Raw genomic sequence first — 11677 nt, forward strand, 5'->3', positions numbered from 1 at the left:
TTGGAGGCTCCCAGTCTGAGAGCAGGGGCCCTGTTAGTCTGGCGTCCCATGGGGGCAGAACACGTGCACGTGAGCCAGGAAGCAGGGAGGACGCACACTCATCTGACGCAACCAGCCCTCTCGTGAGAGCCGGTTTTGAGAGCAAAACCCCAACAACCTAAAGACCTCCTGTTAGGCCCACCTCCCAGATGCCGTAATAAGATCAAGTCGGCACCCTGAATCTATCAACCACTCGCATTACTCTATCAACATGAGACTTTGGGGTTTAAGCAGTCAAGAGTCTAAGAAGCCAAATCCTGTTCACACCACAATAGTACTGCTCTATTTTTTTATTTATTTTAAAGGCAGAGTTATAGAGGGAGAGGCAGAGAGAGAGAGAGAGATCGATCTTCCACCCACTATTTCACTCCTCAAATGGCTGCAGTGGCCAGGACTGGCCAAGACAAAGCCAGGAGTCAGGAGCTTCTTCCAGGTCTCCCATGTGGGTGCAGGGGCCAAAGGACTTGGACTATCCTCCACTGCTTTCCCGGGTGCTTTAGCAGGGAATTGGATTGGAAGTGGAGCAGGCAGGACTCAAATGGGTGCCCATGTGGGATGCCAGCATTGCAGGCAGCTGCTTAGCCTGTAACGCCACAACAATGGCACCAACAGAACCCTTCTTGTCTGCACTGATGGTGAACAAGAACTGAAATAGCAGGACATCCCAGGACCTGTCCAAGGTCATACAAGAGGACGATTAAGTGTGGTGCTGATGGGTAAGTTTTTGGAGCTAACCACAGTTTCTAAGCCATCACTTAGATAGCTCTTCATGCTTTGCTCCATGGTGGGGCTGGCAGAGCTGGCAGGTCATGCAGTCTCATAACATTATCTTCTCTTTCCCGACATAAGGAGCAGTAATACCTTACTAAATTTACAGGTGGTAAAATAAAGTCACAAAGATATCTCACTGTCCAAGAAAGACATTTCCAAGACACCATCAGAGACAACTGGCCCCACTGCTAGCTCCCACCTCCAGGGTCTCTGCAGCTCACCTGGGACCAGGCGTGCAGGCGGGTACACAGCAAAAGGAGCCGCAAGCCTGCCTTCAGCACAAGGTCTCGGTGCACAGCCTTGGTGCAAATACATCTTAACACAGGTGATTTCTTTTCCATCCATTTTCAAGCTCTTATTTCATTTCCCCAATTCCAAGACCAATACATCTTGGCATTAGGGCTGATTTGATGTGTGATGTAGACAGTCTAATTAAGGGGAGGGTATTTTATCAGCTCCTCTAAATTTTCTTTGCTCTGACCTACAATTTTTTATACTGGGTTTACGTTGCATTTATTCATAAGGGCCGCGCTCCCATTTGTCACGGCTGCATTACCGGGCCATCTAACGAAGACTCGGCTATAGCAGCCTGTAGCTCATTCATCCTCCACAGCAAAACTAATAACGCAGCAGGCAAACAGCTGCCTGCTCCAGGGCTTCTGTGGGCCTCCAAGGCATCCAGACTTTATTTTTGCTTAGCTTAGCTCCAAACTGTAAGAGACAAGTGTCCGGTGTCAACTTCCAGCCACTGACACCTCATGTCCTAGTCCCCTGCGCAGCCCATGGCTTAAAAGAGGCTGGGGTGAGAGCGGCCAGGAGCCTGCTTCTCCACGCGTTTACTGAGCGCCACCTACAGGCCGGGCTCAGAGTTGTAAAGCTGCAAATGAGTGATGCCGTCGCTCTTGGCCAAATGTCCAGGGAAAGAAACAATTCTCTGCTTAGCCAAGTACCAAGGCTGTGGGCAAGCCGGCAAGATCGTCCACTCTCGCCTCTTGGCTCTGTGAGGGCGACCTTCCCAACCCGTCCTGTGCCACACGACCGTGCTGTCTCTGACTTGTGGACCTGACGGATGCACCAGTGCGTGTTGTTGCTGGCAATGCTAACAGACCCCAGCGAACGGAGCGGCTTAACCCACAGAAGTTTGCAGTCCCAAGTTCTGTGGGGCAGAGGTCCACGGTCAAGATGTCGCAGGGCTGCTTCCGCTGAATGTGAGTGGGGAAGGTGCTGCTCTGGGCCTGTGCTGCCTGCATCTCCTCCCATCGCCTACCCTCTTTCCGCTTCTGCATCCGCATTTCCCCTCTTTGCAAGCACACGGGTCGTGCTGGAGGAGGGCCCACCCCAGCAACCTCACTGCGGCTCAGTTCCCTCTATCAAGACCCTGCCTCCAAATCGTGCCACATTCTGAGGTGCTGGAGGCCAAGACTTCCACACAGGAATTCTTGGAGAGCAAAGATGTGGCCGGAGCTAATTTAAGTAAAGCTCACAGCCAGCCCCCAGCAGCACCCTGCAATTGGCACACTGGAAAGCAAGCTAAGAGTTCACAGTGGAGCGTTCTGCACTGGCCACTGCTTTCTGAGCCTCGGGTTTCTTCTCTGGAACACAAGAGCCCTGCACTGGGCCCCCGAGAGCCCTCGGAGTTCCAGGGCCCAGTTGCTGGCGGAGCGATGGAAGTCAAGGCCACGGAGCAGGGAGGGTCTCTGTGGGCTTCCCCTCTCCCAGGCAGGCTGGTCTGAGCAAATACCGAGATCCGAGCCTCAGGGGTGTTTTATACTGCCAACGGGGACAGTGATAGCATTTGTCCTTATGAAGGTGGAGGCTGCTAAGGCTGTGAGGGGCCGGGCACACAGCTGTCACTCCGTGTGTGTGACCTGCGATGGGCATCACTCTGGCATCAGGAGTGAGCTGGCTTTGCATCCAGATCTTGGTTCTCAGGTGGCGGCTGCTGGGAATAAGGACGGGGTGCCCATCCCCCACCTACTCCCCTCCGGCGTCCTGTGCTGCAGCACGAAGGGACAGAGAGGCATGGAGGCCTGGGCTGGCAGGCTCCTGGGGACCTGGTGGCAGGCCCTTCCCCACCTCCATCGTCTCCCAGGCCTGCCCCATGCTACCTGACCTCACACGCACGTGAGGGCCGGAATCTCAGGTGACAGTTTTGCTCGCTGCATTTTATAATCTGTATGAGCTACATTAGACTCTGGGAAGGTCTCACAAGTGTCTCTCTCCCATTGGGCACCGCGGGACACAGCAGCTACATTACACCAGCCTGCTTGAGGTCTCCAGCCACCACGTAGCTCACGGCCACCGACTGTCAGTTATACTCTGATGTCTGTCCTCACCTGGGTGACAAGCAGCTCGGGGAAGCTGCTTTTTGATTCCCACGCTGAGCCAGCCCCTCTGACTGGTGGGTACCCCTACATCACACGAGTAGGTGGAGGGAGGCGGGCAGGCAGGATGCAAATCCCTGTCGGTCTGACTCCAAGGCCGCCCACCTGGCCTAACGCTGTCTGGGCCATGCTTTGCCAGCCCCTCTGACTCATGGATGCACTGCTCTCAACCCATGGTTGTCTGTGGTGGTGGTGCCCCCTGGTGGCACAGGAGGGCTCCACAGGCACTGGGCAGCAGAGTCCTCTGCACCCAGGGCACAGCTTGACTCCGCCAGAGCTGTGTTTCTCAGAGGCATCCCTCAGAGACATCTGCTTGGGGTAAGGGCCCAGCAAACAGCAGTGAGATGACTTCTGGGGTTGGGGCTCCCCCTCTGCATTGCATCCTCCCAGTCAGGGCACGCGGACGAGGGCCTGCTGGGATTTCCATTTTTCCAGGCACTGGTTTATGGAGGAGGGGAGACAGGAGAGGATAATGCAGTCGGCATTCAGGACTTGAAGACTCTTTGCCTGCCATGCAGTCTTTTCCCCGGGCCACCATCAAGACGCTTCAGTAATCTATGGAACTCCCGTGGTGCTCTGTGGCACTCGGGAGGCAGACCCAGAGAAGGAGCTCTTTCCGACATTACAAAGTGAGCATAAAAAAAGTACAGGGGCTGGCAGTGCAGCGCAGCAGGTAAAGTTGACACCTGTGACACTAGCATCCCATATGGGCACCGGTTCAAGTCCTGGCTGTTCCACTTCCAATCCAGCTCCCTGCTAATTCACCTGGAAAAGCAGTAGAAGATGGCCCGCGTGTTTGGGCCCCTGTCCACATGGGAGGCCTGGAGGAATCTCTTGGCTTCTGGCTTCAGCCTGGCCCAGCCCCAGCCATTACATCTGGGGAGTGAATCAGAGGATGGAAGACTCTCCTTGCCCCTCAGAACTCTGACTTTCAAATAAATAAGTCTTTAAAAAAAAAATACTAGCAGGCAAATGCTCCCTGTGCCAGACTGCATGGGGCAAACCAGTAGCAGCAGAGAGCGAGCCACTTGGCGGAGCAGGCTGCCCTCCTGCCTCTGGTGTGTGCCCACTGCCATCCTCCTCCCTCTGTTCCCCTTTGCCGGCATTCCTTGCAGCCTAAATACCAATGAGCAGCCTCAGTGCCATCTGGCTTGGCGGTCATCTGAGATCCGCGGGAGCCACATTGACCATTGCTGTGGCTGCCAGCCTCTCACGGCTGCTGAGCACTTGAAACGTGGATCCTGTGAATGGAAATGGGCTGGTAAGCATGAAATGTACATTGGATTTTGAAAACTTTATGTTGAAAGGATATTTTGGATATACTGTCTGGGTATGTAAAATATTTTCTTAAAAGTTAATTCACATGTTTTTAGACTTCTCTGATGTGGCTACCAGATCATTTCACATAAGGATTGCCCTGTCATCTTATTTCTGTTTGCAGGCTGCCTAAGAGGTTAAACACATACACACACACACACCAAAAACCCAAGGCTGCACCTCGCAGCCCGGTAAAACGTTACACACCGAGTAACCACAAGGGGGCGGTCCTGCAACGCATGACCAGCAGGAAGCAGGCTGGCTCCCCAGCCAGCCGTCACAACTTGGTTTCCAGTAGTTAGTAAGTACTTCACTTACATGTCTGATTGCAATCTTGTGAGGTCAGCTTTTAAATCCTTTTTCCTAAAAATGTCTATGGTCCATATTGTGTTGTCCTTTACCAGAAATAACTCTTCTAGGGCAGGAATCCAAAACCCTTGAAAAGCAACGCACAAAGTGGGATTTGAAGGAAGCTGGAAGCTCCCCTCTGACCTCTGGGAATGAAGAGGGACTTTGCCCTCCAGGCTGAAAGCGCCCTGAGCTGGCCATAGTCAGCAGGGAGCCCGGGTAACAGCTGCAGGTGAGAGGGCTCAAGCACGCTTCCGGTAAGGCGAGGCTTAGCAGAACTGGCAGGACACACAGGTGCGCTCCTGTTTTCACCAAAGTGCTACCATCTGAGTGCACGCTGGCACTACCTCTGTGCCGGCAATTCACGTCCATCAAGTCTTAAAAACAACCATATCCTTTGGCCCGGTAATTCCACTTCTAGTAGCTTACCAGGAAAATTTTAAACTGCACAGAGATTTAGCCAAGAGGATATTCACCCAGCAAGCTAGTATCCAAACTGTACATTAACATGGAGTTGGTCAAGTCAGTTAAAGCACATACGGCTGAGACATGGAATATTTTGCAATTAATAAAAACTAAGTATTTATTTTTAAATATTTATTTTATTTATTTGAAAGAGCTGCAGAGAGAGGTAGAGACAGGGAGAGAGGTCTTCCATCCGCTGGTTCACTCCCCAGATGACTGCAATGGCGGAGCTGTGCCGATCCAAAGTCAGCAGCTTCCTCCGGGTCTCTCTCGCCAGTGCAGGGGCCCAAGGACTTGGGCCATCTTCTACTGCTTTCCCAGGCCATAGCAGAGAGCTGGATCGGAAGTGGAGCAGCTGGGGCTCAAACTGGCGCCCATATGGGATGCTGGTGCTTCAGGCCAAGCCTTTAACCCACTGTGCCACAGCACCGGCCTCAAAACTAAGTATTTATTAACACGAACAGACATTTATGCTAAAACCTGTGCAAAGGCTCAGCAAAGGAATCATGTCCAATATTTTTTTTTTTTGCTTAGAAAAGAACAAAAGCCATTTAGAGCATACCTCTGCAAATACATCCACCTGAAAGGGACTGCAGTCACTTCTGGCAGTGGAAGTGTAGGAAGTGTGGCTGGTTTCCTTCCTTTATTTTTAATCTTGGCTTTGACAGCTTGTAAAGCTGTTTTCAGGGAGTGTCACCCCAGTCCTCCTTATGCGTTAGGTATCACACGGCACCTTCTGGCCCCAAACCTTCCTGAGCCCTGATCACAGGAAAAGCAGTGTCTTAGTTAAAATTCCAACACGTTTTGCCAGCGCCCCGCTCCGGGTTTTACCCGCGGGCCACCTCGTCCTTTGTCCCGGGTGTACGCCCTTCAAGGAGCCCGTGGCTCCTCTGGCCACTTGCTCCATCCCGCCGGGCCCGCAGGGTTACTGTCAAACACCATCCTGTCCTTGGGTCTCGGAGTCGTTTGCACTGAGACCAACGGACAAGAACCACTGGGCCAGACTGCAGGCCAGGAACTGAGGCGCTGGGGCCTGGCTGCAGACTCTCACCCCGCGCAGCCCGAACCCTCAGGGAGACGGGAGCACGGCTCGGCGCCGTCTTCCGGGAGAGAACTCGGACGTGGCGCCGCGGCGAATTTTGTCCCATCGGCGGCGCCGTCGCGGGCAGCGGAAGGCTCGCGTCACGTGACGGAGGCCCGCAGTGAAGCGGAACGCGACGGCTCCGGGGGCCCGGGCGGGGGTGCGCTGCCGGCCGGCGGGATGGAGGCGACCTTGGAGCAGCACCTGGAGGACACGTGAGCAGTGCGGGCCTCTCCGGCCAGTTCTGAGGTCGCAGCGCGGGTTACGTGCGGGACAGCGGGCGAGACCCGCGAGCGCCGGAGGGCGGCTCGGGGACGCCGTGCCACCCCAGAAGGCTGGCCGAGGGGACGGGGCCGGTGGCCCGAAGTTAATATCCCGCTGGGGCCCGCAGCCTTCCTCTCGGGGCGCCGTCCGCAGGATTAGGTCGTTCAGGAGGGTGTCGCAGGTGTGCCGTCGGCCGCACCGGGTACACACACACACAGATCGTGTGTGCGATCTGTCATTTGGTGTTTAAGGAAATACCTGTTCCTTAAATGTGTTAACGTCTGTGTAAACTCAAAGCTGCAAAAGTCTAAGGTGTACGTGCAGACACCACCCTCCCAGCCACTCCCTCGTCATCCCACTTCCCTTCCGGGAGGCAACGCCTCTTAGTTTGTCCAGTTGTCTTACCTGAGCTGTTACGTAAAGCGTGCGGTTAGAACGGCGAAAAACCCCGCATCCGAACTGTTGCGTGCGCCTAGGCTTCCCAAACCCAGCAGATACTCATTCTTCTCTGCAGCTGGCTTCAATTACTACTTTAATTTTGCTCGGGGTTGGGGAGTGTGGTAGGAAAGAGGTCGAGAAACCCATTTAAAGCACTTAGGCAATGCCTGATAGCATGGCAGGCCCACGGGCGTCATAACCGTTTGCATCCACTTTCTCAAGCCCTCTGCCTCACCTCTCCTGTGTTTCTGGAATTAGGATGAAGAACCCGTCCATTGTTGGAGTCCTGTGCACAGACTCACAAGGCCTCAATCTGGGCTGTAAGTATCTCCTGCCAACCCTTTGCTGGACTGCGCCACACCTGGTGTTGACCAAATAGTATTTGAGTCATTTCAAACTGGGCCTAGACAGGACTCGCCCATGAGAGCTGTGAGCATGTGCTGAGCCATATGCGAGGCTCCACCTGCCTTGCTGCACTTTCCACAGTATCCCTGCATGATGGGTGGGTGCAGTGTTCTAGTCCAAGTACACCAACAGTGAAAATAGGAGATTCTGAGTTTGGCACAGCTGAGTTCAAACACTCCCCCCACCCCCACCCCGTTCTTTCATTTGCTAGTTGTGTGAACTTGGGCCTAAATGAACCTTTCAGGAACTTTTTTTTTTTTTAATATTTATTTATTTATTTGAAAGAATTAGAGAGAGGGAGAGACAGAGAGATCTTGCATCCTCTGAGTCATTCCCCAGATGGCTATAATGTCCAGGGCTGGGCCAGGCCAAAGCCAGAATCATCCAGGTCTCCCACAAGAGTGGCAGGGACCCAAACACTTGGGCGATCTACTGCTTTCCCCAGACCTTTAGCAGGGAGCTGCATCAGAAATGGAGCAGAAGGACACAAACCGCTGCCAATATGGGATGCCGGCATCAGAGATGTGTCATGGCACCGGCCTCCATGGCATAGCTTCACTGGGCTCTTGTTTACTGAGACTAGTGCTTACAGAATTGCGTGCTCTTCCTTGAGTTCCAGGTACCATTCTAATGGTAACTCACGCACTCCTCCTAACAACCAACGTGAGGCACAGAGGTAAAGTAGCTTGCCTAGGGTCATAGGGCGGTAATTGGCTGAGCTAGAAATGGTGTCAGGGTCCAAAGCCTCTTCAATCACAATGCCGTGAGATTATATAATATGCTTAAGACAGTGCACACCCAGATGGAACATGCTCAGAGAATGACAGCAATCACAGATGAGGAAATGATAGATAAGGAAAATGATAGATAACTAGAGCATTTAGTTAATGTCAGAACTAGTAAACCCAGGACACGTCTTAGTGCAAGAATTTTTAAAGCTCTGAATTTTTGCTGCAAGGGTAACAAAGCGGTAATCTATAACTCAGTTGCTTGGAGAAAAAAGGCAAATGTTTTGACGCTTTTGCCAGACTCACTAATGGAAATACTGAAATGAAGTGTGAAACTCTATTAGAGTTGCTTCAAGAAAGCTTCAAGGTGCAAAAGATGGCGCCGTGCTGGTGAGTTGCTGTCAGGAAATCCCTCTGCCCACCAGCCACAGGCACGGTTCTGCTTGGCCTGCCTTCATACACACATACAGGACACAGTAAACTCAGCAGTTACATTTTGTGCTTGGGACCCAAGGTTCCGTTATCATATACAAGCTAAAGCAGTCAGGAGTAGAAGACAATCGTGTGGGCATTTGAAAACAGCCAAGTAGCTATGCTAGCAGAAATAACTGCTCACAGAATGTTCACACGTGCCATCGAGGAGATCTGAGACTGCGTGACTCCTCAGGAGAGGAAATCCGCTTTCCCATGAGGAATGAATTAGCTTCAGCAAGCCTCTTGCGCGTATTGACTGCTTTTTGTCAATCTCACCTCTAAGCTTTTTGTTTTCGCAAGGTTCCTATCCAGTGAATTTATGGTTTTCAGAGTGACCTGAATTACAGCGTCCTGGTATGTTGAAGCTGTTTACAGATGGTGATAGGTGTGTCAGTTATAGCTTACTGATTTATTGATTTTTGTTGCCCGGCTTTCTCACTGATGTAACCACTGAGCGTCAGGGAACAGTCACTTCATGTAAGCACCAAACTTAAAGGACCAGGACCTGAACCTCCTCTTTGTGAACCATTCAGTGAGATACTGTTGCTCCAAACTTACTTGTGGCTCACCAGGTGCCCTGATACCATCGTTCTCTCTCTCTCTCAGGCCGTGGGACGCTGTCAGATGAGCATGCTGGAGTGATCTCTGTTCTGGCGCAGCAAGCAGCAAAGCTAACCTCTGACCCCACCGACATTCCTGTGGTGTGCCTAGAATCAGATAATGGGTGAGTAGAGGCCTCAGATCCTTTCCTTTCTGTTCAGAAAAACCCCTGGACAACTTGACTGAGGCCTGCTCTGTGTTCCTCAGTGACTCCATACTCAAAGTATGTCGGAGCAGGTTCTTGACCCTTTGGGCCATGGGAGCAGACAAGAATCTTGGAAGCCAATGTGCTGGCAGACCACAGTGACACTTAAATGAAGAGTAAACTGTTATTAGTCTCCCAGGAAAACAGAAGTAATTAAGTACCACAAAAGAAAACTAATCAAAGCATCAAGCCTTTTTTCTTTTTTTTTTTTTTTTAAGATTTATTTATTTGAAAGAGCTACACAAAGAGGGAAAGAAAGAATCCTCCATGTGCTGGTTCACTCTTCAGGTGGCCACAATGGCCAGGGCTGGGGCAGGCCAGAGCCAGGAGCCTCATCCAGGTCTCCCACATGGGTGGCAGAGGCCGAGATTCCATCTGCTGGTTCACTCCCCAGATGGCCAGAATGGTTGGAGCTGGGCTGATCTGAAGCCAGGAGCCAGAGCTTCTTCCAGGTCTCCCACGTGGGTGCAGGGGCCCAAGCAGTTGGGCCATCTTCCACTGCTTTCTCAGGTGCATTAGCAGGGAGCTGGATCAGAAGTGGAGCAGCTGGAACTCCAACCAGCGACCATATGGGATTCCAGTGCCCCAGGTGGCGGCTTTACCCGCTTTGCCACAGTGCCAGCCCCCATCAAAACTATTTCTAAAGTAATAGAAATACTAAACGTATTCCAAGTGAGGGTCTTTAGAATACGATGATGTGAAGAGATAATACAAAACTATGCACAATATTGTTTTGTCCAAAAGAGAATATATGCAAATAGGAAAATTAAAAATAGTTGTCTATGAATAATAGGATTAAGAATTCATTTCATTTTTGTATTTTACACTTTTTTTTTTTTTAATTTATTTATTTGAAAGGCAGAGTTACAGAGAGGCAGAAGCAGAATCTGCCATCCACTGGTTCACTCCCCAAATGGCTGTAATGGCTGGAGCTGGTCCAGTCCGAAGCCAGGAGCCAGGAGCTTCTTCCAAGTCTTCCACATGGGTGCAGGGTCCCAAGGACTTGGACCATCTTCTGCTGCTTTCCCAGGCCATAGCAGAGAGCTGGACTGGAAATGGAGCAGCTGGGACTTGAACCATTGTCCATATGGGATGCCGGCACTGTGGGCGGCAGCTTTACAGCACCAGCCCCCTTAAGCTTTTCTGTATTTCCCAGAAGTTGTGTCCAAAATAAAATACTGTTTTTTAAAATTGTGTCCTAAACCAGACAACATCTTGTCTAACTTGTGATGCTTTACTGAGTATTTTCCTCTTTGCCCTTCAGGAACATCATGATCCAGAAACACGATGGCATCACAGTGGCAGTGCACAAAATGGCCTCTTGACATCTGTCAGCAGTGCTCCAGCAGCATGTCAGAGACTTGATCCAACATGTTATGGAGCTTCTAAAGTTCCAGAAGTTAGGCACTATTCTATTTATTTTAGAGTTAGTTGCTTTTTAACACTGTATGGACAGACCAATCAGGTTATTAGTAAAGTTTATATTGTACTGATCCAGGTTACTTGTGTGTTAGATTCTTGTTATGTCCAATAAATCTGCTTGAAGGCAAGCTTGCAGCTTTTCTGGATTCTTTAAACTCTTATTAAATGCTCATTTTTAAAAAATTATCAAATTGTAATTTTTTCAAAAAAGGACTCTTCTAAATTACTTCCTCTTTCAGAAGCTTTCTGTAATGTCTGTATTCTCACGGAAGTGCCTATAAATATTTAAATCAAGCATACTCCTACTTCATTATAACATATTAAGTACTTACTACATGCCAGGATTGAATGCTCATTACCAACTCTATACATTAGGTACTGTTGATTGCCCTATTCTACACTCGTGTAACTAAAGCTAAGGAACTGGCAGTCACCATTGGAGTCAGGACTCTCAACTCACAGCCAGTCCTCTTCATCAGACCACCAAATAGGTATGTTTGGTCAGAAAAAAAAAAAAAAAAAAAAAAAAAAACCCTTAGCGTTTGGAAGTGTAAGTCAACATTATCTTCTCTTCAGCCTTTACATAGTTCACAATAATTTGTATAGAAAGGCACAAAAGTCCTCAATGTGTTGCTCTTTAGCAATTTAACACTTGACAATATAGAAAGATTTCCAGATTATTTAGCCCAAAATAATAGGCATCTACAATGTATAAGCTGCTATGTGAAGACAATGA

At 50.4% G+C, this 11677-nt stretch overlaps 1 protein-coding gene and 1 non-coding gene across 6 annotated transcripts; one reads left to right on the plus strand and one right to left on the minus strand.

Moving 5' to 3' along the window:
- Nucleotides 1–5441: 5441 nt before the first annotated feature.
- LOC100354796 (uncharacterized) lies at nt 5442–7370 on the minus strand. Of its 3 annotated transcripts, none has more exons than XR_016237118.1 (3): nt 7075–7370; nt 5887–6083; nt 5442–5659 (listed from the first exon to the last, which is right to left on the minus strand). It is a non-coding gene; the product is annotated as an uncharacterized LOC100354796 (transcript). The 3 variants fall into 3 exon arrangements; XR_016237119.1 differs by lacking the exon at nt 7075–7370 and adding an exon at nt 6376–6504; XR_016237117.1 differs by lacking the exon at nt 7075–7370 and adding an exon at nt 6167–6470.
- Nucleotides 6565–11235, plus strand: LAMTOR5 (late endosomal/lysosomal adaptor, MAPK and MTOR activator 5). Of its 3 annotated transcripts, none has more exons than XM_070077915.2 (4): nt 6565–6871; nt 7366–7427; nt 9321–9438; nt 10784–11235. In XM_070077915.2, exons 2-4 carry the CDS (start codon nt 7367–7369, stop codon nt 10842–10844), a joined length of 240 nt encoding a protein of 79 aa, XP_069934016.1. In that variant the 5' UTR covers nt 6565–6871; nt 7366; the 3' UTR covers nt 10845–11235. The 3 variants fall into 3 exon arrangements, with proteins under 3 accessions (XP_069934016.1, XP_051713361.1, XP_002715477.1); XM_051857401.3 differs by having other exon boundaries at nt 6565–6850; XM_002715431.6 differs by having other exon boundaries at nt 6565–6620.
- The last annotated feature ends 442 nt before the right edge of the window (nt 11236–11677 follow it).

Source organism: Oryctolagus cuniculus, chromosome 7, assembly GCF_051225735.1.
Source record: "Oryctolagus cuniculus isolate XC-2025 breed Fujian yellow rabbit chromosome 7, ASM5122573v1, whole genome shotgun sequence".
NCBI lineage: Eukaryota > Metazoa > Chordata > Mammalia > Lagomorpha > Leporidae > Oryctolagus > Oryctolagus cuniculus.